Source organism: Tiliqua scincoides, chromosome 5 (genome assembly GCF_035046505.1).
Source record: "Tiliqua scincoides isolate rTilSci1 chromosome 5, rTilSci1.hap2, whole genome shotgun sequence".
NCBI lineage: Eukaryota > Metazoa > Chordata > Lepidosauria > Squamata > Scincidae > Tiliqua > Tiliqua scincoides.
Window position 1 is genome coordinate 33484888 of NC_089825.1, and position 25509 is coordinate 33510396.

Consider the following 25509-nt stretch of genomic DNA (forward strand, 5'->3'; position numbering starts at 1 on the left):
ACAGTGGCACCTAACTGAAACACATGGAAAGGCCAGAAGGAACCTTTTTAAGTTATTGGTTACCCCTACAATGAAAATCCCAGCACCTGTTTGATGACATTTAGCTGGTCTTGTCCCTTTATGAAGGGCTTCCAACACTATAAATTTCATTTGATTCTGAAAAGTAATAATTTCTTATTACTTAAGTAATAATTACTGAAAAGTAATAATTTTCTAAAATCAGTGAGTAAAATCAATGGGAAATTATTTGAAAACAAAGTGAAATGGAAATGAAATATCTCCTGTCCAAATAGGGTACAAAATGAAGCCAGCTGCTGAAAGAAACTAACAGACTGGACCAGGTCAACAAACAAAATGACATCATAAATGAATAATTATTTTTGCAGAGCCTTCATTTTCGGTTATTTTTGTTAGGAAAAGAGCTTTCATAATATGTATTTCTAGAAATCATGCTGTTTTGAATATTTTGTCCAATGGTCCATAATATGACTACTTGCTCAATTTAACAAATGAATGTTGCGTTAACACATAAATTGACAATTCTTTCACAGAAATGTTAACACTTTGTTCTATTTGTTTCTTTAGTTGCATTAAAATCATCCAATTCTGCAAAATCAGATAGAAATGGCATCCAGGACACCAGCAGAACTACAAAACCTGGAGAAAACATTCAGCTACTAGAGGGAGAACTGTTACTACAGGTACTTGTTACTGCTTTATTAAAAGTATAAAAAAGGGAAAGAGTCTATATACTTTGAAAAATCAAGTGACGTTGGATGAGATCAATTACACAGGCCTACAAAATTCAGGGTCAGAAAAGTTTTTCCCAAACTTTATGGTGATTTGATATGAATTTGGGGTGCCGATTCCAAAAATGGCATCCGTTTTGCCCTATCACATCTAGTTTTGGAGATATAGTATAGCCTCATTAGTGAATGGTTCAAGCAGCTTCCTCATGAGGAAGCCATGGTGTAGGCTTCCTCATGAGGAAGCTGCTTGAACTATTCACTAAATAGGCTATGCCGTGTCTCCAAAACTAGGGCAAAACAGATGCCATTTTTGGAATCAGCACCTCAAATATACCTAAGAATTGATGTAACGTTTAAGGAAGCAAAATGTGCGTTGGCCTGTGTTATCAGATCGCCTTCAGTTTTTTAGATATATGATGTAGTCGGGAAGTATGCCCCAGGTCAGATTGATTCTGCAATGCTTTTTCAGTTGAAATTGCCCTCCCTTCATCAAAGCTGCCATTTACCTGTGGAGTAAGTAGCAACTTTGGGAAGAATAATTCAGGCAAGAAACTACCTTGCAGGAAATTAGATTCCCTCCCCCCCCCCCCCAGCACCATGACTTTAGTCCAACTTTAGACCCTCAACTGCATTCAGTCTTGGGTTCTACAACTCACTCAACTCAAAAAGATACTCAAACTCATAAAACTCAAAAAAATAGTATCTGTTCCAGGTAGTTTTTTAGACCTCGGTATTCTAGGCCTCTAAGCAAACCTTACTTATGACCTAGGACTATTCTGAATTAGTAGTAGCATTTCAGGCTCAAATTAACTGGTAATATGGAATCTTTCATTATTGGAGTTCCTCGGTACCAACTGAAGAGTAATCAGAGACATGTGGGTTTCCAAATTGTTGAACATGTAAAATAGGAAAAACGGAAAACCAAAGATTGATGTTTATGTGGAATCAGAAAGGGTATGATGTACAGATAATTCAACACTTAAAGTAATATGTTAAGTAAACTATCAGGTTTTCCTGGCTGCAGGGTCTGTGGAAATGTTGATTGAAAGCTGTGAAGCAAATATTCAGATAAAGATACTCTTTATTTGGTTGATCAGTTTCCACAATCCATATTGATGGAATAATCGAGGGATCACAATCCTAGCCTACTTGCATGGATTTTTCTGTTCTTTGTATTTCTAAGATAATGTGTATGTAAAATACTGGGAACTTGGAGGGCTGTTTTACATATACAAGTGGCAGAATTATAGTGATGGGCTGTATAAGTTAGGCATAGAAATGACCAGAAGGGAGAGACATTCTAGCTTTGCCTGCTCTCTGTTGTGCTAGTTTTCTATTTTCTGAGATTTGTTGCTTTTGGTAACTTTTTCTCTTAGAAAGGAGAGCCGTATGAAACTTACTTCTGAGTAGACGTGCCTAGATTTTGCTGTGTTTTATAAAAGGATTTTAAATACTCTTGGCACAAATAATGCTCTTGGGTGTGCTATTTTATAAATGTTTCTTAGTTGCCATTAAGTTCTAGAACTTGTGTAATTGATACTGTTTGGAATAAGTATGGCTGTGTTTTCTCTGAGCTTATCGTAGTACATATTGAATTAAATTTTAAAATCCTCTTTAAGACCTACAGCTGCAACGTGTTTTCAAATTAAACGTGTTATTCTGTCTTCAGGCATTAAATGGCTTTGTACTGGTGGTCACATCAGATGCACTCATATTTTATGTCTCTTCTACAATCCAAGATTATTTGGGCTTCCAGCAGGTAAGCATTTGTGCCTCTTTCAAGGAATGATTCCAAAGTTTTGCTTCTGCTTCATGCATTCCAAGGCAATCTATTATTGTAGCTACTTGTAGGGCAGGGGTGTCTAAACTTTTAGGACAGAAGACCACATCAAATAGCTGGCATGGTGTCAAGGGCTGGAAAAATAAATTTTTAATATAAAATTTAAATAAATACATTAGAAAGCCTAAGACCTTCAGATGACCCCAAAACATAACATCTGGTTTTTCAGGAAAATCAGGAAGTGATGTTTTTAGGCCTTTAGAAGGCATTCTGAGGGGAAGCTCATGGCTTCCCTGGCCCTTAGAACACCCTCCAGATGCAACTGGAGCACAGCTCTGGTCACATTCAGTTGTGTGGGCCAGAGGCTTGCTGCAGGCCAGATTGAGGCTTGTCGTGGGCTGCATCTGGCACCTGGGCTGGGTTTTAGAGGCTCCTCTTCTAGGGGAATGCTGGAATTTGCAGTTCTCCAAAGGAACTAGGTCTGTTTCCTACAGACTTATCACCATCCTTTAAAAACTAGCATTCTTGTTACACAAAGTCATAGCAAACTGATTTAAATATGCAGTATAAATGAGTTCCCAATTCAGTCCTCTTGCTTCTCTAAAACCAATAGCATTTTGTATAATTAAACCAAATTGAACAATATACAGCTGTTTGTATTGTTATTTTCTGAGTGTATTCAAGATACTGTATGCTTTGTTTTGCCCCCAGTTGAAACAGAAAGATTACAAAGTGATAACTTGCCAGAAGAAACCTGAACCCTTAAGTCTCTTTTACCTTTCTTACCTTCAGAATTGTAAATGAGGCTAATAGTCATAGTGAGCTACCTTTTTTAGTTACATTGTGAAATGACTCCAGAATTCTTTGGAGCGACTAAACACAAATGTTTTGGGGCACTATGTGTTTGCTGTCTCTTGAATGTAGTCTGACATTGTACACCAGAGTGTGTTCGAATTAATTCACACTGAAGACAGACCAGAATTTCAGCGTCAGCTTCACTGGGCTCTAAATCCTACACAGTCTACAGATTCTGGACAGAACATACAAGGTAAGAAGAATCAATCACTAGCAAGTAATTGCATATTTGACAAGACATGTCTATCAATACATGTTGAAGGGATTCTTGTTGAGGTTCATCTCAAGGTATTATGGACTGTGCTCTAGTAACTGTCAGGATAATGGCTGAGTGTATTTAAAAATTGAGATGTTTAATTTTATGCACTGGTAGGTCTCCTTCCACCTCCACCAGCACTGAGGACTCATACATACATCCTGTGTGCAAATGCAGGGTGCTTTTCTAAACAATTTTGTGTCTTGATCCTCCTGATGTGAAGGGTCTAATTTAAAAGATGACCCATTCAGACATTTGCTAGATGCGTAGTTGTTGTTTTTTGCTACACATTTTTAATGGATTTAATCTGACTCACCTGTTATGAGTTTATGTTGGGAAATCAGGAACTGTAGCTTGTTGAACAGTTCTGAGAATTGACTCTGAGTTTGTCAAGCCATCCTACAGAGCTACAACTTTGCATATTGGGCAAGGGAAATTGTGGCTCTCTTTGTATCATAGATAACAACTTGCTCTAACAGGCTGCAATTCAGGGATGTGTGCATTCTTCAGAAAAAAATTAACGCAAATTCTATTTAAAAAGTACAAAATATTGGTAAATATTGGTATTGTAGACAAAGTACATTTTTTCTTGTATAAGTGACTTTGTTCGCACTATTGTGCTTTCTAATATTCAGATTTTTTTAAAAAAAACTCTTGACAAAGAGTGGAGGGAACAATGAGGAAATCAAAGTTAGAGGCAGTGAAGCCAGGAAATTAAAGGCCTGTGGATTTGGGAACCAGAATACCCTGAAAACCTAACTAAATTAAGTAACTTGCTTGTGGCTTGCTCGCAGGCTGAATTTAATATTGGCTTTTCCTATCAAAAGGTGACTGCAGGAGCAAGAAGTTTCCTGCTAAAAATGTGATACTTCCGGAAAAAAATTTCAAATTATTTTTATTGCAAAATCCAAATCTCTTTACTTTTGGCTTCCAAAGGTGGGGTATGATCCTGTTGAACATTGCACTACCATACACTTCAAAAATAGCTGCTGTAAAAGATTAATTGAATGTGCTGCTGTTATTGGGAACATTATTCCCTATTCAATTCCCTCCTAAAACATTGTTGAAATGGAGAGTTTCTTTTTGCAAACTGTTGCATGAAAAGGATCCCCTGACTTTGCTGTTCTTACTTCTGACTATTTCTATTTTAGTATGCATTAGCATTGAAAATGAAGAGAACTGAGCATCTTGCTTATGTGAAATTTCTTATGGAATTCATTTTGAACAGCCATGTGAATCTAATTTGATGGAGAAATCTAATTTTCTCATACTATTCAAAACAGAATCTGCTTTTTCTTTGGATTAAAAGCACTGATATTGGGGATCTTGTTTCAATGTTAAAACAAATGTTTTTTCAAATAAGCAGTTTTTACACTATATAGTATATCTTGAGGATATCTTTCATTTACATTTTTTAATATAGGGTTTGAAATCTTGTTTATGGGAAGAGTTGCTTTTGTGGTAGTAGAGTACATGTTTTTCTGAGAAGTGTTCTTACATCATCTTTTCCTACAGAAGACGATGGTTTTTCTCAGTCAACAACATATTATAACCCTGAACAACTACCTCCAGAGAACTCTTCCTTCATGGAACGAAATTTCATTTGTAGGTTACGCTGCCTCCTAGATAATTCATCTGGCTTTTTGGTGAGTATAGAGATATAGTTTGTCTCTCCTTTATATGCAGAAAGCAAGATAATTTTTTTTTTTTAACTGAGGGATCCTTGGTAAAACAGGACGTCCTATAGGGCACTGCTTTTCACCTTTCTAGGCAAAGTTATACAGTCAGTTCTTGTTATCTGCTAGGGTTAGGTTTCTGGAAGACATAGTAGTTATCAAATTAGAGGATACTGAATCATTGAACCATTGGGAAGGATGGGGTTAGGTTCCAGGGGATCCTCTTCACCATGCACTATAAGCTTTAAGAACCTGAATATTAACTTGAAGTCTATGGGACTGGGTGATAGCGAGGGCTCATCATTATCTCCAGAATCTGATGCTTCCTCCTCTGTGCTGGTATCATTCAATGTGTTGGAAGGTTATGGTGATGGTGATCTCTTTTTGCTGGCTGTCCCTTGACTCTTTGAAAGTTGCTGGCCTAACAACAAGATCTCAGAGTTTAGCAGTGGGGAGGTGGCTTCTTCCCCTGTCCTCCTCGTCCATCTGTCTCTTGGCTCCTTTCTTGGCTTGCCCCAGCTCCAGAGGAGCCCTCTGGAGCCTTCCAGAGACCTCGCATTATCTCCAGGGTTGAATTCACAGATAATGAGAATAGAATTGCAGATAACAAGAGATATGTGCAATCCTGCCCCTCACAGATAAGCAAATTCATGGATAGCAAATTCACATATAAAGAGAACTGACTGTATTAAAGCACATTTGTGTTTTTTTTATTAATAGTTTAAGTGGGTAACTACTATTCTCCCATTTCACTCAAGCACAAGAGCATTCATATAGCCATTTCTGGTGCAGCAGTATCCTTCTATTTTGTGAACAACTATTTAAAGTTAAAAAAAAAATTTCAAAATCTGACTAGATGTGTGTAGGTTGCCCTGAAGTTAGCTGTTTGATATGAAGTGCTATGTCTTTTTCATAATTGTTTCTGAACAAGAAGTTAAGTGTATGTGGCTTATGGTTACAACTGATTTTCTTCCATTGAAGGCCATGAACTTTCAGGGGAGATTAAAATTTCTCCATGGACAGAACAAGAAAGGGAAGGATGGTTCTGTTATATCCCCTCAGCTGGCTTTGTTTGCTGTGGCTACTCCACTCCAGCCTCCATCCATTCTTGAAATCCGTACCAAAAACTTCATCTTCAGGACTAAACACAAGCTGGACTTCACACCCATAGGATGTGATGCTAAGTAAGTGCCTTAGACTAATGGTTTCTCTCATGATATGTTGAAATGTCTTATTATAGCTTGATGCACCGGTGTACATAGGAGGCCATCAAGGGGGCATGTGCTGGGCAGCATGCCTGCAGGGGTGCTACCATCATCCATTGCCCCCGTTGCCATCCAGTATTTTTAACTTTTTTTTCTCAAAGTGAAAGACACAGATGGCCAATCTGACCTGCCTGTGTCTTGCTTTGGGGGGAAAAAAAGCAGAAAATACCAGGCAGCCAGTTGGAGCAGTGTACAACTACTCTGATCATGTCAAGTAATTGCAGTGACATCATCATGTCACCGCAGTTACTTCCAGGTGAGGCAGGGGCAGCATGTGCGTTCCTGTCTCCTGGGGCAGAAGAAGAGCCAAGATCACCAGTGACTTGATGATGTAGAAATAGGTCTATTTAGCAGGAGTAGCAATTACTTTGTAATTTCTCTTTGAGCTATATGTTTCCTATTGAGCTTATTCCCAAAAATTACTTACCCCTGTGATTAATCACAACAACAACAGTATTTATATACCACTTTACAACAAAAAGTTCACAAAGCGGTTTACAGAGAAAATCAAATATCTAATGGCTCCCTGTCCCAAAAGGGCTCACAATCTAAAAAGAAGCAACACCAGCAGACAGCCACTAGAAAAGACATTGCTGGGGTGAGGTGGGCCAGTTACTCTCCCCCTGCTAAATAAAAGAGGAGCACCCACTTGAAAAAGTGCCTCTTAACCAGTTAGCAGGGGTTAATCACAACTTCATTCATGATCTACCACCATGCTTTTCTAGCAGAAATGTATTTATTTCAAAGAACTTTTGGCCAATGAAAGAGCTTAGGCCAATTTTTTTGAAAAGCGAACTGTGCATTTCTTTTTCTTATGCAGTGTTTGTATCTGTGTCTTCTGCATCTTTGTGCATTTGTATTATAGTATATTCATTGGCTTTATTTTATTAATTGTTCCAGAAAGGTTGCAAGGAATTTTTGTTCAGAAGGTAGTCTCCTGGTGGCTGGTTTTCTGCTTGTCTCGTTTTTGTTACAAACTCAGTTGATTTAGAAGCGAGTGATACAGTTTATTCTTTTTCAGTTGATTTGAACTGAGCTGATAAGGTGTTATAAAAGTGTTTAAAATAAATCTCTTACAGGGGAAGAATTGTGCTGGGATACACGGAAGCAGAATTGTGCATGAGAGGAACAGGATACCAATTTATCCATGCAGCTGATATGCTTTATTGTGCTGAAAATCATGTCCGAAGTAAGATCACTCTTGTGTTGAGCTGTGAAGCAGAAAATGTTGTGCCAAAATAAATTCTGAAATGCATCTTAAATTAAAATCTTCTTGTTAGTTTAATAAGGGCTTTCCTCAAGACACGTCCTTCCTCTGAATGTGAGCTTTTGTTGGAAGAAGCAAATTCCCATATGGATTCCTTTTAGCTTGAGTCTCCATGTTCCTGTCATATCCTGCTCTTTGCACTTCTTCCTCTCTGCTGCTGCTAGTTCAGCAGTTTTTTTTCAGGCATATTGACTTTTTCCAAGTCTGAATTTTTCCAAGTCTAAATTTAGAATATATTCTGACCTTGGTGTAGTTGGATTGTTTTTATCAGAAACAGAATTTCAGTCTCTACACCTCCATTGAAAGAGCCTACTTTTTCCTTGACCTGTAAAATGTTTTATCACAGATGCTCTTCCCTCACCCATTGTTTCACTTAGTTTTGTGCTTGTCACTGCCGTTTCCCTTATTTTTGGGCTCTCTGTTGTCATCAAAACAGACAAGTGCAAAAATTAATTCTTTATTATCTTATTTAAATATTGCCCCAAATATTTAAAAGGCTTGGTGTTTATGATTGAAACTAAAATGCAGATAAGATCAAAATCATTAGCTTATTAATTATTTTCATTATTCAGAATTTCAAAACTGTTGTTTCTCTTCACTTAAAGTGGCATGTTACTTCTAAGACTTTACAGAAGCTGCAAATTAGCAGGGCTCATTCAACATATTTAGGAAACTCAGTTTTTATATCACTGTTTTGTGATTAGACTGTATAACATGATTGATAAAACATGTGAATCTGAATGATGGGCTTAATTTGGGCAAATTAAACAAGTTTGTGTATTTCATTTTAGTGATAAAGACTGGAGAGAGCGGTATGACTGTGTTCAGACTTCTTACCAAAGAAAATCGATGGACTTGGGTTCAAGCAAATGCACGGCTGGTATACAAAAATGGAAGACCTGATTATATTATTGCCACACAGAGAGCACTTACGTAAGTAGCTACTTTGAGTGGCCCTCTAGACCTAAGCTTCTAATTGTTTCTAATATTGTTTCTAATATTGTTTCTAATATTACAAACTACTTAGGAAACTTTTTTTTAAAGAGGCTTAGCATGTAGAGTGTGAGGAGGTTGTTCCTTGAGAGATAAACCCAAATTTCTCTTGGGCATGTGCCACGAGTCATGTGATTCTTTGGATCTACATCAACATGTGAATTATAGCTTCTTTATTTTCCCAACCCGTTATGTCTGCTTCTTCCCAACCCGTTATGTCTGCTTTTATATGAACAGTTTTAAGAGCTTAAAAGGGCATTGCTGTAGACTTCCTTCTCTCCCCCATCCCCCCCCCCCCACCAACTTAAAATAACAACTTGTACCTTGTAGGTCTTAACTTTTTTCCAATTACTCTGTCCCACATTGTATGATACTGAAGGCAGACCATTATTATATTACAATAAAGCATGCAGTTACTGCATTTAACATTGTACTCTATTTTTTAATTTAGAGATGAAGAAGGGGCAGAGCACTTACGGAAGCGAAACATGAAGCTGCCCTTTATATTTGCTACAGGTGAGGCTGTGTTATATGAAACAGCATTTCCTCAGCCTGGCCTAATGGATTCTTCTCAAGTAAAGGTTAAAAGCAGCATTGGAAAAGGAGCTGTTTCCAAGGCTACACTACGCAAGGAATCTGTGGATCCCAGCTCACTTCTGGGTGCGATGTTGCAGCAGGATGAATCTGTGTATCTCTGCCCACCTGCTTCAAATACAATTTCTTTTGAGAGGAACTTTTTTACAGATACCAGGGATGAACTGGCCGATGTAATTGCCAGTGCTTGGCAGGATAACATTTTGCCAACGGGGAGTAACGGTATTCTCAAACAGGAGCAGACAGAGTGTACTCTACAAAGTGATTTGATGCTTCCTGAAGATAGTGTGGCTCTCTTTCAGGATAACAAAAACAGTGAACTGTACAACATCATGAAAACATTGGGTGTTGATTTTGAAGATATAAAATATTTTCAGCAGGATGAGGAGTTTTTTAAAAATGAACTTTCTGGTGTGGACGATATTAGAGACATTGACATAACAGATGAAATCTTGACTTACGTGCAAGAGTCCTTAAATAAGTCGGACCTCTTATATTCGGGTTGCCAGCAGCAACAGCCCATGGCTCAGAGCTCAGACTGTTTGATGCATCCGCAACTTGACCAACAGCAGAAGCAGATGGTGGTGGAACAGCATCCGCATCATCAGGAGTTGTGTCAGAAGATGAAACACATGCAGGTCAATGGAATGTTTACAAACTGGAACTCTGTTGGAATTCCTCTTAACCCTACACAGCAACACACGCATCCTTATGTCTTTTCTGGCATGCAAGAAATAACTCAGGAGCTCCCTTACAAATCTGAAGTCAACACATCAACATATGCATGTAGGCAGGAGTTCCTTCCTTACAAGCAGTCCAGCATGGTGTCACAGCTCTCAGATTTTACACAGATAGACTTCTCCGTAGGACATTCAGACAGGTCAACCTATTCTGGTTCTTCTGGCTTGGAGGATTTTTTCAATTGTTTGCAGCAGGTTCCCGAGAACCAGGACTGTGGAATAACCTCTCAGCAAGTACTAGTAACTCCTCAGACATGCTATGCAGGGGCTGTGTCAATGTACCAATGTGTGACTGAAACGCAAGCAAACTCTACCGAGCAAATGCCATATAATCCTGTGGTATCAGGACAACAAGCATTGCTAAGCAAGGTATGGCAAATTTGAAATCTTTTGACATGAGGGGGAAGGCTCGCTAGCCTTATTTATTTTATTGTCATTTACTTTTCACATTCCTCCAAGGAGCTCAGGTGGTATACATAGTTGCTTCTCTCCTTTTGTCCTCACAATGACCCTGTGAGGTAGGTGAGGCTGAGAGATAGTGACTGGCCCAGAAAAGGTCACCCAGGAAACTTCATATCTGAGTGGCAATTTGAACTTGGATCTTCCAGTTCTAAGTCCATCTCCTGAATGACTACGCCATGCTTGCTCTCATATTCAGGCATTCATCTCCCCATGGAATGAAAAACACTGAATATGGGGAAAGATCTTGTGGGAACCAAGCATACATGTCATTGGCACACTCCCAGGGAGCCATCACCTCTTCATATCTGCTGGGAGACACATGCATGACAAGCTACTGTCAATGTTCTGTGAGTCCCAGTAGTAAATTGTTTGTTGTGCAGATGAATTATTCCGATGTCATAGGTTCAGCCAATCATTTTTCTTAAAGCAGTCGGTTCCCAAACTTTTTTGACTGGCAGCTCCCTTGACCTACTGGGCCCATTGGTGACAGCTTCCCATTAGGATTATAATACTATCCATTGTACAGGGCGGTGGATTTTTTGTGAAAAGTCTGCGGCTCCCCAGGCTGGTTACCACAGCTCCCCAGGGAGCCACAGCTTACAGTTTGGGCACCACTGCCTTAGAGATTTAACTTTACCCTTTCCTGTTTTCGGTTCCTACATTTCTAGGATTTTTTAAAGTCTGTGTTACTCTGAAGAGTTTTAAGGAATTCATGGTGAAGTTTCAGGGAGTTATTTTCTGCCAATAACACAAACTTTTTTTATATCCTGGTTGGATGCTGAATAAGTTTGTCTTCCCCAGCATTTAACTATCACTGTGCCTTACTATTCAAGGTGCTGATTAGGCTGTTTTCTATTACTTGACGGGTTTTTGTCTTCCCCCTTTGGATCAGTGGCATGCTTTCAAACTTCCAGCTGTCATTTTTCCTTCATTACAAGTGGAAGATTTGAAGTCCTTGTTTGACTTCAAGACTCAATACGTTAGTCTTGAGAATTGCTACTCTAGTTTTAAGGCTTATGCAAAGCAGCGGTACCTTGAATAAACTTTGCTATCTGTTGTCAATCAGCATGTGGTGGTGTGTTGATACAGATGGCAATCTAGCAATTTTAACAATGTCCAGACAGTGGTGACGATTAGTGTGTCAAGAAGTATGAGTGCTGAATGATTTGATTAATTATTTCATGACAATGGAGGCCATTGGAAGTGCCCCCCCATTTGTCACCTAGCTTTTGAGGTGGGTTTTTTGTAACATTTTTGTATCATATGTTAAATGTGTTTTTTATGATTTATTTATCTGATGTCATTGTGAGCTGCCTTTGGGTGCCCTTTTAGCAGAAAGGAAGGATATAAAGAGATAATAGAAGAGAAATTTAATTTTGATAAACTGCCATATGTAATTTAATATTTAAAAAGTGGTGGTAAATGTAAGATAGGATAGGGAAGAGAGATGTCTAAAAAATCTATCATTTGACTGTGTTCATGTGATCAGCTTGCTTTGTGCTATCTAATCTTAGCTGTCTCTATGACTCTGTTTAGGAATTTCTAGAAATGAAAAGTTGGTCTTCTTAACAATTTAACATTGTTTATGAACAAGTTTAGACTAGTTCATGGGGTTTAACACTTTGATATGGTTTCCCTAGAACGTAACTGCTAACAAAATATTCAACAGCGCTACAAAATATGTATGTATCAGTGTGGGATATTTTTTTTTTTTTTTTGCATTTTAAAAGGATCCAGTCAAGATGTTCCTCTAGAACTTGATGGCAAACTTGATGATTGCTCACTAAACCTGACCTATACCAAATGACAGTCTTCCAACTCCACCTGATGTTTGTTTTCTGCTTATGGCTATGTATAGCTGTATCTGGAAGAATTAATGTGTTGCGGATTCTGTCTTAGGATGTTGTGGTTATGAACATTAGACTGTTTTAGCTTTAGAGTTGTGTTAAAAGTTACTGTGCAAAGCACGCAGGGTACAAAAATTTGTTTGGCATACTTGTTAGGAGTTATTGCTGAGAGATCAAATAGGATGCTTTATGTATATGAGAGAGAGAGCTCAAAAGCAAAATATTAGTAGCAAAGTGTTGCCAATCTGGAAAACTACATGTTTCGCTTGTTGTTTGACTAGAACTGCAGTCTGTTTTTGGAATACACAATTCTTTTTTTCCTCATTTTTGGGAGCACAGTAGTAGCTGCCTTCAAGCTATGATGTTTCTCTCTAATTCAGTAGCTCTCTGACTCAGCCAGCCCGAAGCCCTACTTAACGAAGCAGTGCTGTGTTAACAGAGAGGCATATTTTTTCACTCCAGGAAGCTTGTACTTGCAGGCCCTGTAACAGAACCTACAGCTCTCACTTGCCGACAGTTTCCTCTGTAAGGAGTTTGTTCTCCTTGGTGGCATTGCAGAAAGCATGTTTCAAAACAAGCCTCATTCCATGTTGGTTTAGTCACCAAGCTTCATAAACAGTTCCATAAAACCTCCCTTCCCATGGACATTTGCCAGAATCTTGGAAGCATTGTTGGGATAATATAGTCGTTTGAATCAGTGGGGTGAAGCAGGAAGAAAAATAAAGGAAGAAGAGATGTAATATTTGATTTGTTCACTGAAGGGGTGTGTGTGTGTGTGTGTGTGTGTGTGTTGTACTGTCTTACCTGGTTTGGTTGGGCTGCAGAGGTCAGTAAGTTGTTTCATTGGTAATTTGTTTAGTTTGGTTCAAGCATTCTCTGTCCAATTTCTTTGTTAGCAAAGCAGCACAGACCCACATTATGTCCTTCATTTTCCTGTGATGGCTTTTTTTTTTTTCAATTGACATAGCTTCTTATTCTGAAAAGATGCCATCTAGGTCCATTTCTCAAAGAAAATGCCCTGCAGTGATTGCAGCCCCTCTTTGAGTCTCTCTCTGAGTTCATTAGTGTCACCTCTTTACTGAGCATGCTGTCCAACATGGACCATGCTCTCTATACTAAGCTTGCTGAGTCTAACACCTCAATCAGCAAAAATGTTCAATTCTGAAAGCCACACGGAAAGTGTGTTCTGTTTTACAGGCCACAGTATGACTGTGCGTAGTTAATGTTAGAAACATAACGGTCAGTGTCCAGTACCCATGGCTCAGACGATTCCATAGGTTCAATAGTCCTATTTCCCTTCCTGCCACTTAAAGAACAAGGAGCAGGATCAGAAAGGGATATGACATGTGCACACAGACTTCCTGTTCTCCTGTCTCACTATCAGTATGTGTACCCAGCTTGGGTAAAGGTGCAGAAAAAGGCTTCTCTTGATCCTATGGAGGACTGCATGCCTGCAGTTGACTGGATTGTGTTTGCACATCTTTCCTAACTGCGGCAGCTATCAAGTGAGAAAACATACCACTGTTTGTTTTTTCAGGGAAACTTTTTTAATTCAAGCCTCAATAGGTGCTTAAAAGTAATGACAGTTGGTGATCATATCAACTGAGGTTTTTATGTGCTTGTTTCTATTTGGTGCCATTACTTTTGATCCATTGAAGTTCATAAGGGTAACTTCCACATACTTTGTTGATGGTTTTTGAAGGGCTAGAAAATATTAAAGGGGAAAAAAGGAGTAAGTATTGTCAGCATGCCGGAGAGGGGAAAAGGGGTGCCTTTAAACTCTACTGTACTGTATAAGGACCGCCTAGGACTTTAAATCAGTGTTTCTCAAGATTTGTCCTCCACTGTACCACTTCACACGGTCAACCACCTATTCAAAGTACCACCGGAAGTAACTGGCAGTAACAGCATTGCCAGTTACTTCTGGGTTGGGAGGCCAGATGTAACACAACAGACACCAGTAAGAGGCTTAGGGTGGACAGGAGGGCTTTATCTAGTGTGGAAAAGCATCCAGCCAAGCCTCCTACCGCTGTTTGTTGCATCACATTCCTGGTCTCACTGCCGGGCAGTAGGGGTCCTGCAAGTACCACCAGACACCTCCTCAAGTACCACAGGTGATTGAGAACCACTGCTCTACATCCCTTTTTTACTTGGGTTTCAAGATATTCATTGCCTCACTGTAGAAACTAGCAGCCAGTTACGCCAGCCCTAAGTTTCTGTGTGAAGTCAGTTAACTTGAAATAATAGGAATGCCTGAAACGGTCTCAAATTCTTCTGTCTGACAGCCGTGATTTTGTCACAGGCCCTGATACAACTAACCCTGAAGACTCATTTACATTAAAACAAATACACAGTTGTAAGTTTACATCTCTGATGTTTTGCTAGAAAGGTGAATGACTTAGAAGGGCAATGCTTATACAGCACTTGGCTGTATTCTTCTTGGCTTTAGGTTTATACTATTAATCCTCCTGATAATTGGGTTAGAAAGCTCCTCCAGGGCCATCCAAGGCCATTCTTCCAAAAGAGTACACATTTGGCCCATATGCAAGTATATGTGGTATTCATAAACATTTGAAGGGTTTTACTACTGTTTATCAATCCCAAATGTTTACATATCCTCACTGTATAAATCTTACAATTTGGATAACGTGATTATTCTGAGCTACAATTGTCTTTTTTAATATTGTACTTAAATATAACTTAATTCCCACTCTAAGGACGTGATCACTGTTTTTGAAGCAGTAGAAAGATATATTTTCAGATGCAAAATTTGTTCATTTTGAAGAAGAGCTCTCCTGAGGCCTTGGAGATTTTTCTTTTGTGTCTTGAAATGAATTCAGAAAAAGCTTTTAGAGAAGGAGTCCCATGAAAGGAGTTACAGCAGTTTTTCAGTCAACCTGGTGGTCCATTATATAAACTGTGCAAAGATCTAAAAGTTTCCTGATTGCAAATGATAACTGACCTCATGCAACCTGATTTTTTGTTTTGTTTAATCATTAAGGAACTACAGAAGTGATTTATTTACATCTGCCTTCTGTAAAATTGCTGTTATCACTTGCTAATAAATGTATTCCATTGTATTTTTGACTAAACCAGTTCCCCAGCAAGTAAATAGGGGTGGTGATCTACTTTGTCCGTATTTATAACACCACTATGGGATTTCAGCAGAACAAGGTTCTAAAACCCCTGTATCTGTCACCTAGGAAGCACACCAAGAGCAACAACAATATAGAGTTAGGTTTCCTTTTTCTCTTTTCTTTTGCTTTGGAGAATTGGGAGTGAGGCAGAAAACTTCCCTGGAGGTTTCCCATCCATGTCACTCCAGTTCTGAAAGCTGGATGCTGATGATGGGCTACATACACAGGGGACCAACTTAGTGCAACCTTTTGGTCACAGATACCAAAGTTATTGTTCTGCCTTGTCACTCACAAATCTCAAAGAGGCTAACAAGATAATGAAAGGTCACTTGAAACACAGAAAGTAAAAGCCAATAAGTATTACAAATTATTTTGCACCGCATGCTTGAATACAAAGGTGCATGTGGTCAGGTCAAGGATTGTGCTTGGATTGTCCACTAAGGCTGCAGTCCTATCCATACCTACCTGGGAGTAAGTACCACTACTTCAGTAAGGCTTACTTCTGATTAAACACCATAGGATTGAGCTCTGAGGGCCCAATCCTATCCAGATTTTCAGTGCCAGTGCAGTCATGCCAATGGGGCATGCACTGCATCCTGTGGTGGGGAGGCAGTCACAGAGGCCTCCTCAAGGTATGGGAACATTTGTTCCCTTATCTTGGGGTTGCACTGATGCTGGAATGTTGGGCCCTAAGTTAGCTCAGAACTGGTAGAACATGCTCCTGTTTTACATTTCCTGTAACTGGTTTCTGTAATTTTTCTTTACATCTGGCAAAAGTTAACTTAAGGGCACATGCCTAGCCAACATCTTAGTGCTGTTCAGCCATGCCAGTGGGTGTGTGCTGTGTCCTATGGTGGGGAGAGGCAGTCATGGAGGCCTCTTCAAGGTAAGCAGACATTTGTTGCATAAGTCCTGAAAAGTTGGATAGGATTGGGTCCTAGATTGATCCCCCCCCCCCCAAAAAAAAAAAACCTTTTCTCCACAGCACTTGTTCCCAAATTGTGAGCTGTGGCTCCTTGGGGAGCTGTGGAAACCAGGTAGGGAAAGCGCAACACAGAATCCTCATGAAAAACCCACTACCCTATACAATGTATAGAATAAAACAGCTCATATTATAATGCCGTTGTACAATTGATGGTAAGGCCACACCTGGAGTATTGCGTCCAGTTCTGGTCGCCACATCTCAAAAAGGACATAGTGGAAATGGAAAAGGTGCAAAAGAGAGCGACTAAAACTATTACTGGGCTGGGGCACCTTCCTTATGAGAAAAGGTTACAGCAGGGGTGTCAAACTCATTTCATAGGAGGGCTGAACAGCATGCATGATACCTGCTGAGGGCTGAAGGTGATGTCATTACACAGGAAGTGATATCATTAAACAGGTCAAAACCAGAAATAAACACTCGTGTAGGAACTCATTGGCTGCTAATGACAGGAGAGAAAATACAGAAATCTTGATCATATTTCAAGATATGGGAGAGCCCAATTATCATGGTGGTCACCCTTTCAGCAGTGTCACCTTAGCATTGCTCAGGAGCTGAGAGTCCAAGGGTCAGATAAAAAGCTTCTGGGGGCCGCATCCGGGCCCCGGGCCTTATTTTTTTACACCCCTGGGCTACAGCCTTTGGGCCTCTTCAGCCTAGAAAAGAGGCACCTGTGGGGAGACATGATTGAGACATGCAAAATTATGCAGGGGATGGACAGAGTGGATACTCTTTTCTCTCACACACAACACCAGAATCAGGGGACATCCACTAAAATTGAGTGGTGGGAGAGTTAGGACAGACAAAAGAAAATATTTCTTTACTCAGTTGATCTGTGGAACTCCTTGCCACAGGATGTGGTAATGGCATCTGGCCTAGACGCCTTTTAAAGGAGATTGGACAAATTTCTGAGGGGAAAATCCATCATGGGTTAGAAGCCATGATATGTATGTGCAACTCCTGATTTTAGAAATGGGTTATGTCAGAATGCCAGATGCAAGGGAGGGCACCAAGATGCAGGTCTCTTGTTATCTGATGTGCTCCCTGAGGCATTTGGTGGGCCACTTTGCGTACAGGAAGCTGGACTAGATGGGCCTATGGCCTGATCCAGCGGGGCTGTTCTTATGTATTGCCCTAATGGGAAGGCCTAGCCCAGTAGGTCAAGGGAGCTACCAGTCGAAAATGTTTGGGTGGGAACCACTTTTAACAGTGTCAAAAAGCATTAGTAATCTGGAAATTGATTAGCTCATAGTGCTGTTTGTTAGTATACTTATTTTTATCATGTTCTAGTATTTGATCTTTGTTTGTAGTTTATCGATGGCACACTCTCACAGTCAAAATCTTCATAGTGTTAGGAGTTGGATCCGAGGTCTCACTTTCTCTTTTATGGACGTTATGTGTGTTAGAGCAGGTAATGAAATTATTGAAATTTAAATTATGAAATTTAGAATTATCTGAAATGCAATCTTACTAGCTTAAAGGTTGTTTCCTGGTTACTGGGTTGAGAGAACCTAATTTGAACAAAATACTGATTGATTTATGGATGTTTATATCCCACATGTATAATTCTGAGGAAACTTCAGGGGTGCTTATAGAATTAGACTCAATAATTTAAATACAATAACTAAAGCAATAAATGGATGGATGGATGTCAAGAAGTGGAGGGGTTTGTGAGGCAGATAGAAAACAGTGGGATTGGTGGCACTATGGGGAAAACACATTTTGAATATATGTGCCATTTTCTAGGATAATAATCTTCACATAAACCAAGAGTTGCCTGCACTAAGATACAGGATGAAATTCTGTATTCTGAGTGATGCATGGATGTTTGAGTAAGGCGTTATGGACTATGTCATACAGATTGGAAGTATGTCACTCGTTACTACCAAAGTCAATATTGTTTCATCTTGTGTGTGTGTGTGTCTCATCAGTTTGAAAAACATGAAAAATGTAAGTTTTTTTTTTCCCCTCACATAAGGAAAAATGTCAAATTCCACCACAACCCTTCTGTGAATGTGAGCAAGTCTCAGCCTAAAGCCAATAATATCCTAAAATATCTGTCTTCAGTAGTTTGGCCGCTAGGGACCCTACATGAGGATAGGGTGGTTTGCTGAGAAATTCTGCAAGGGAAAAAATCATTACAGTGATTGGGATCCAAAGAGATATTCATGATCTACTACATATGGATGGAGTTTAAAGCTTCCTGCTTCCAATAGCAGTCTCAAAAAACATCCACCCTAGATGGTCTGGGAATTCCATAAGACAGTGCTTCTCATACATTTAGCATTGGGACCCACTTTTTAGAATGAGAATCTGTCAGGACCCACCGGAAGTGAAATCATCAGGCAGGGAAGTTTTTAACAATCCTAGGTGGAAATCCTACTCACACTTACCCAGGAGTAAGTCCCTTTTATTATCATTGTTAAAAGAATATACGTAGTATCTTGTTAAAAGTACATGTCTCTAACATTTCCCCAAATGCAGTCACATACCATGGTTGCATCAAGTCTAATATATAATATTGGAATGAATGGGGACCCACCTGACATTGGCTCACAACCCACCTAGTGGGTCCCAACCCACAGTTCGAGAAACACTGCCTTAAGGAATAAGGGGTTGTTGCTAGACTGGAGCATACATGCTCCTTTGAATTCCAGCCAGTCAGCCTTATGTCATATTGCAAGCATTGCTTGTTGTATTCTTCTCATTCCTAAATCTTTCGAGTTGCTGTACATTTTCAGGAATGCCTGATTTTTTAAATAAATTTCATCACACATGAATAAATCTTTTACTTTATTTTTGGCTGGATTTTTCATTTTTGAAAGGACACAATTTCTCTTTAATAGAACTTAACTTTTTCTTTTCCAGTTCCAGAATAGTTTTAATGGAGGAAACCTGAATGATGTATATCTACCGCAGTTGGATGTCATCAACACCCAGCCTGGCACACATCTTCAGCCTCTTCATCATTCAACAGAATCCAGAGCTTTTTCAGATTTGGCGTCCAGTGGTTTTATGTAGTTCAAGACCAAAATTCTATGGATCATCAGGATTATTAAATGGAATTTGAAAATCGAAAGTTATTGCACTTATATGCATGCATGTAGGAATTGTCATCCAAAACCTAGCATTTAGAGGTGGAAGTTGGAGCTGTGGCCTAAAAAGTGCACGTGTAATTTTCAGTGTGAAAATGTGCGCTATTGCAATATTATGTACTGCGTCACATTGTAGAACATAAGATAAGGCAAATGGTTTTATTGTTAAGAAAATAAAATTGGCACTTTGACAATCTTATTTGGAGTGGCATAAGAAAAGCTGGTTTCTCCTGCATTATTTTAGGCTTTTCTTTTTAAAAGAGATAAAGCTGGTGTTCCAAACAGAGGAGAGAGTGAAACACTCAGTTTTATTGTATAATCTCATCTTTTCTTCAGTTGCTTAGTATTTTTTCAGTTTGTCCTTTCACTTTACAGTTCAGGTTCTAGCACTTTAGTAGAAGGTTTAATACCAGGTTTTGATATGCAACTTTAAGTTTTGTACAGCCAAATCTATTGCATTCCTCCTTTACAGTTAACCTTAAGTGCCTCACAATGCAGCTACCTTATTTCTTAAAGGAGCTGGTAGGAAAAAAAAAATCACTATAAAACTAGTTCTCCATACTTAGTGGCCATTCAGTAGTTGCTTTGAATTGTGTTGGTTTTGAAAGCTAGAAACCTATCCCATATTATGTGTATATTTTTTTCTCTTGAATGTTTTAGGTGATTCTATATGTTCAGGATGTTTACTCAGTTATGGGCTGAGATTCTTGGTTTTGTTCTTTGTTGGTTTTCTGTGTTCTTTCAGGTAGAACAGGGTAAAAAATGGTATCTTGTAAGAGAAATTTGTCTCTTTGGAACTCTGAATATCAGATACTGCAGCGAGGAACACATGTGCCTTATCTTGTGTTACAACACTTGTTGAATGGTCTTTTTAAAAAGTACATGGCTGCTCTATGCAAATACTTCCATTAAAATAGCAATTGAAGAAGTTAATTTTTAAAAACAGTTAGTGGAAAGCAATGTCTCAATAGTAAATAGCACTCAAATTTACTTATGTAAAAAATTTCTACACCGAAGGTCAAATTTTGATTGGCTGTTTTTTTTTTTTTTTCAATTGTGGTGGTGAGAAGAGAGTCTGCTGATAGTAAATATCCCAAATGATTGCACTCTAAAGGAAACTTATCTCTCTGTGTATATGAATTCACTTTAAAAAGTCTTTTGTTCAAAAGATGAAACTGAAAATTTATTTTAGTTTTAGAGAATGATGATACTTGTGATAAAAAAAAAAAGTATGTTTTAAACATTGTTTTTAAAAATGGAAAACTTTTGTGTTGGACTTTTTTATCTGAGGATTTTTAGAACTGTAGACACCAATGTTTATAGTAGAATAAACAGGGGAGGGAGGGAATGTGTACATGTTTGAACCAATTGTATACCTTACGTGCTGTATAGTAAATATGTAATAAGCACTGTTCATGTCTTTGTAAAATATTTTAAAGCATTATTACAATATATAAATGTGTATTACATGCATATGTGTAATGTAAATGGCAGGGTAGACTCTTAAAAAAAATATTGAAAAAGAAATATCAAGGGTTTTCTGGTGGGGATTTTAAATTTTAAAAGGAATGATTGTAGCGACACAGCTGTACTGGGAGGTGGCCATTAGATTCATTTTAGTCAGTTGGAAGCTGGTAGTGTGTATTGGAGGATTTTAATTTTGGGTTTCTTCCTTTTTTAAAAGCCGTTTGAAGCATGGTAACATTTTGTTTCCCCGAGTTATGTAAATTGTCATTCTGGAAAAAAGGTATTTTCCAGATGTTTTTGTTGAATTTCAAAGTCATCTACCACAGCTTTAAAAATCAAATACCATTTTGATTAAATAGCATTTTTCAACAACAGTCATACAGAAAATGAATGGTTTGAGTCATAATGCCCTATAAATTATTTGGGACTTACACCAATTATTTGGGACTTACACTTTGGCCAACACCAGGGCTGCAGTCCTATTCCCACTTATCTGGAAATGTTCCAGTAAACTTACTAAGTAAGCATGTATAGGATTGGACTGTAAATGAATAAGGTTAGCAGTTACCTGATTTTTATCCCCCAAATATTTAATGTACTTTCATTTTTCAAATAGTTTCTGTAGAGTTTTTTGTAACAATGTTTGTAAAAAATATATATATATATATATATAGTAATGTTGACAATCAGTAGCTATACTGTAAAACTGAAAGGTTTAAAGGGATAATGTACATTTTTTAGAAAAATACAAAAAAAACCATACATCACAACAAATCAAGACCTGTATATCATATCACTTCTGCTAAACCAAATATTATCCCATCACTAAGTGCCAAGGTGTACTGCCAAGGTGTACTGCTAAGGTGTACAAACTGGTGTACTGCCTCATTGTAAGCTAGCTTAATTTTGTTATATGCATAATATCAGCTTTGTTTTCTGCATTAGCTGTGCCTATCTTCCAACAAATCTGTGTATTGGTGGTGCACTGTTGATCTACACCAAACATCTCCTCAAAAATGATGAATTTTTAGTTTTGTCCCAATCCCCACATCCCCAATTCCAAGCAAATTATTGCCTAGTTTAATCAGTATTAATTTTTTTTGTAGGTTGTCTTGGCTTTTTCCTCTGTCCTCCTGCCCCCCCCCATTCCCTTTGTCATCTGTATTGTATCATGCAATTAATTTCTCATGTTAGGGTATAATTTTATAGCGCTTTCAATGACCTTCAGTAAAACTTGTAAAGCATAATATATGGTAATAAAATATCACCTGAACACAATGAATATGTAGTTTTTGTCTGCAGCCTGTCAGTCTTGAGTTCCACCATTGGAAGAAATTCAGATTCTTGATACTGTACCAAATAACTTTGTGGCTCAGTCTCTGACATCTGGAAAGCTTCTCCTTCCCAGGCAGGCAGTGTCACATGGTCAAAGACTTATTCTGGGGGAGGGGCCTCTCTGGAATCTCCATACTGGCCTTGCTTTGTGCACAGGAAATGGGGTCAGCAGCTTGCTCCAAGAGAAATTTTCTCAGTTACCATTTTAGCCTTTAAGCACCATATTTGGGGAAGGAGAAATTTCTTGGGTACACAATTTTGTTCTGACATTAAATCCCCAGTTGAAACTTACTCATACTAGCTATGATGCTTGATAAAAAAAAAAATACACATTTTTATTTGCTACGATGGTATGTATGCACAGAATCAAGCTTTTAGATACTGGCCTCATTCTGAATTGAAAGCTCTCTTTGTGCTAGGTGCCTTTCTAACTCAACAAAGGAATCATCAATGTGGTGACTTGGTTCCTGTTGCTAGATCTGCGTATGAGCATGCTGAGCATGCAGGATAATGTGCATGGTTGCTAGATTTGGGACCAAGTGCAAAAGATGGCTGTAGTGGTGATCACACACATCTTCATATGTAAAAAAGAACTTGAAACAAAGTTACTTGCAGCAGTACTGTTTTCTTTCCTGCTTGTTGCTATTGAGCTAATGGTAAGGAAGAATGCCTTCGCCACGTAAAACTTCACCCCACAGAACATAACCGCTGGTAGTCCTTTAATGTGAAAATGAAGCTGCCTTATATCAAGTCTGACCATTGGTCCATCTAGCTCAGTTTAAGCCATTTCTGCCCAATGTTGCATATATGCAACAGGGACATAAGAACATATAAGAACATAAGAACAGCCCCACTGGATCAGGCCATAGGCCCATCTAGTCCAGCTTCCTGTATCTCACAGCGGCCCACCAAATGCCCCAGGGAGCACACCAGATAACAAGAGACCTCATCCTGGTGCCCTCCCCTGCATCTGGCATTCTGACATAACCCATTTCTAAAATCAGGAGGTTGTGCATACACATCATGGCTTGTAACCCATAATGGATTTTTCCTCCAGAAACTTGTCCAATCCCCTTTTAAAGGTGTCTAGGCTAGACACCAGCACCACATCCTGTGGCAAGGAGTTCCACAGACCGACCACACGCTGAGTAAAGAAATATTTTCTTTTGTCTGTCCTAACCCGCCCAACACTCAATTTTAGTGGATGTCCCCTGGTTCTGGTATTATGTGAGAGTGTAAAGAGCATCTCCCTATCCACTCTGTCCATTCCCTGCATAATTTTGTATGTCTCAATCATGTCCCCCCTCAAGCGTCTCTTTTCTAGGCTGAAGAGGCCCAAACGCCGTAGCCTTTCCTCATAAGGAAGGTGCCCCAGCCTCGTAATCATCTTAGTCGCTCTCTTTTACACCTTTTCCATTTCCACTATGTCTTTTTTGAGATGCGGCGACCAGAACTGGACACAATACTCCAGGTGTGGCCTTACCACAGATTTGTACAACGGCATTATAATACTAGCCGTTTTGTTCTCAATACCCTTCCTAATTATCCCAAGCATAGAATTGGCCTTCTTCACTGCCGCCGCACATTGGGTCGACACTTTCATCGACCTGTCCACCACCACCCCAAGATCTCTCTCCTGATCTGTCACAGACAGCTCAGAACCCATCAGCCTATATGTGAAGTTTTGATTTTTTGCCCCAATGTGCATGACTTTACACTTACTGACATTGAAGCGCATCTGCCATTTTGCTGCCCATTCTGCCAGTCTGGAGAGATCCTTCTGGAGCTCCTCACAATCACTTCTGGTCTTTACCACTCGGAAAAGTTTGGTGTCGTCTGCAAACTTAGCCACTTCACTGCTCAACCCTGTCTCCAGGTCATTTATGAAGAGGTTGAAAAGCACCGGTCCCAGGACAGATCCTTGGGGCACACCACTTTTCACCTCTCTCCATTGTGAAAATTGCCCATTGACACCCACTCTCTGCTTCCTGGCCTCCAACCAGTTCTCAATCCATGAGAGGACCTGTCCTCTAATTCCCTGACTGTGGAGTTTTTTCAGTAGCCTTTGGTGAGGGACCGTGTCAAACGCCTTCTGAAAGTCCAGATATATAATGTCCACGGGTTCTCCCACATTCACATGCCTGTTGACCTTTTCAAAGAATTCTATAAGGTTCGTGAGGCAAGACTTACCCTTACAGAAGCCATGCTGACTCTCCCTCAGCAAGGCCTGTTCGTCTATGTGTTTTGAGATCCTATCTTTGATGAGGCATTCCACCATCTTACCCAGTATGGATGTTAGGCTGACCGGCCTATAGTTTCCCGGGTCCCCCCTCTTTCCCTTTTTAAAAATAGGCGTGACATTTGCTATCCTCCAATCTTCTGGTACCGTGGCCGTTTTGAGGGACAAGTTGCATACCTTAGTCAAGAGATCTGCAACTTCATTCTTCAATTCCTTAATAACCCTTGGGTGGATGCCATCAAGGCCCGGTTGTACCGGGACCAAATGTGTACATCTGTGGGCTGGGCAAAAATGGGTTAAACTGACTGGTAGCAACTTTCCAAGGTTTCAGGCAGGATTTCCAAGGTTTCTGCAACTTTACATGGAGTAAACCTGGAATCTTCTGAATGCAAAGAATATGCTCTGCAGCTGAGTTATGGCCTTGCCCCCTACTTAAAACCACAGAGAAGGAATGCTTCTATATGCCGTTTCATTTTGTTTCTTAATGCTGCATTTTAGCATTTGATGGCAGTACACACTTGGTGCTTAATTTTGCATTCCTGGATCATGCCTTGCACACCCGTTTCAGGAACCAAGCTAGTTGAATTTGACCTAAAATTTTATATGCAGATGATGTGCAGCTTTCTGTTGCAGTTTGCCACCTATCAAGGGATATGCAAATGAATAATAAATTCAGCTGACTGTCACAGTTTCGGGAGCTGATTTTCCAAGTAATCGTCTGGGTATGTAAACAGTCATGCAGTATTTATTGAAAGGCATTTGATGTCTGA

The 25509-nt window shown here is 39.3% G+C and overlaps 1 protein-coding gene across 1 annotated transcript in view; it reads left to right on the forward strand.

Moving 5' to 3' along the window:
* AHR (aryl hydrocarbon receptor) overlaps positions 1–22419 on the forward strand; it is a 65999-nt gene extending 43580 nt beyond the window's left edge. Inside the window, exons 3-11 of the mRNA XM_066627002.1 lie at positions 586–701; positions 2419–2508; positions 3454–3577; positions 5156–5286; positions 6298–6500; positions 7661–7770; positions 8640–8781; positions 9293–10544; positions 19472–22419. Of these exons, the coding sequence (XP_066483099.1) occupies positions 586–701; positions 2419–2508; positions 3454–3577; positions 5156–5286; positions 6298–6500; positions 7661–7770; positions 8640–8781; positions 9293–10544; positions 19472–19624 (2321 nt within the window). The 3' untranslated portion in view covers positions 19625–22419. The remainder of the gene's footprint in view (positions 1–585; positions 702–2418; positions 2509–3453; positions 3578–5155; positions 5287–6297; positions 6501–7660; positions 7771–8639; positions 8782–9292; positions 10545–19471) is intronic.
* Positions 22420–25509: the final 3090 nt, after the last annotated feature.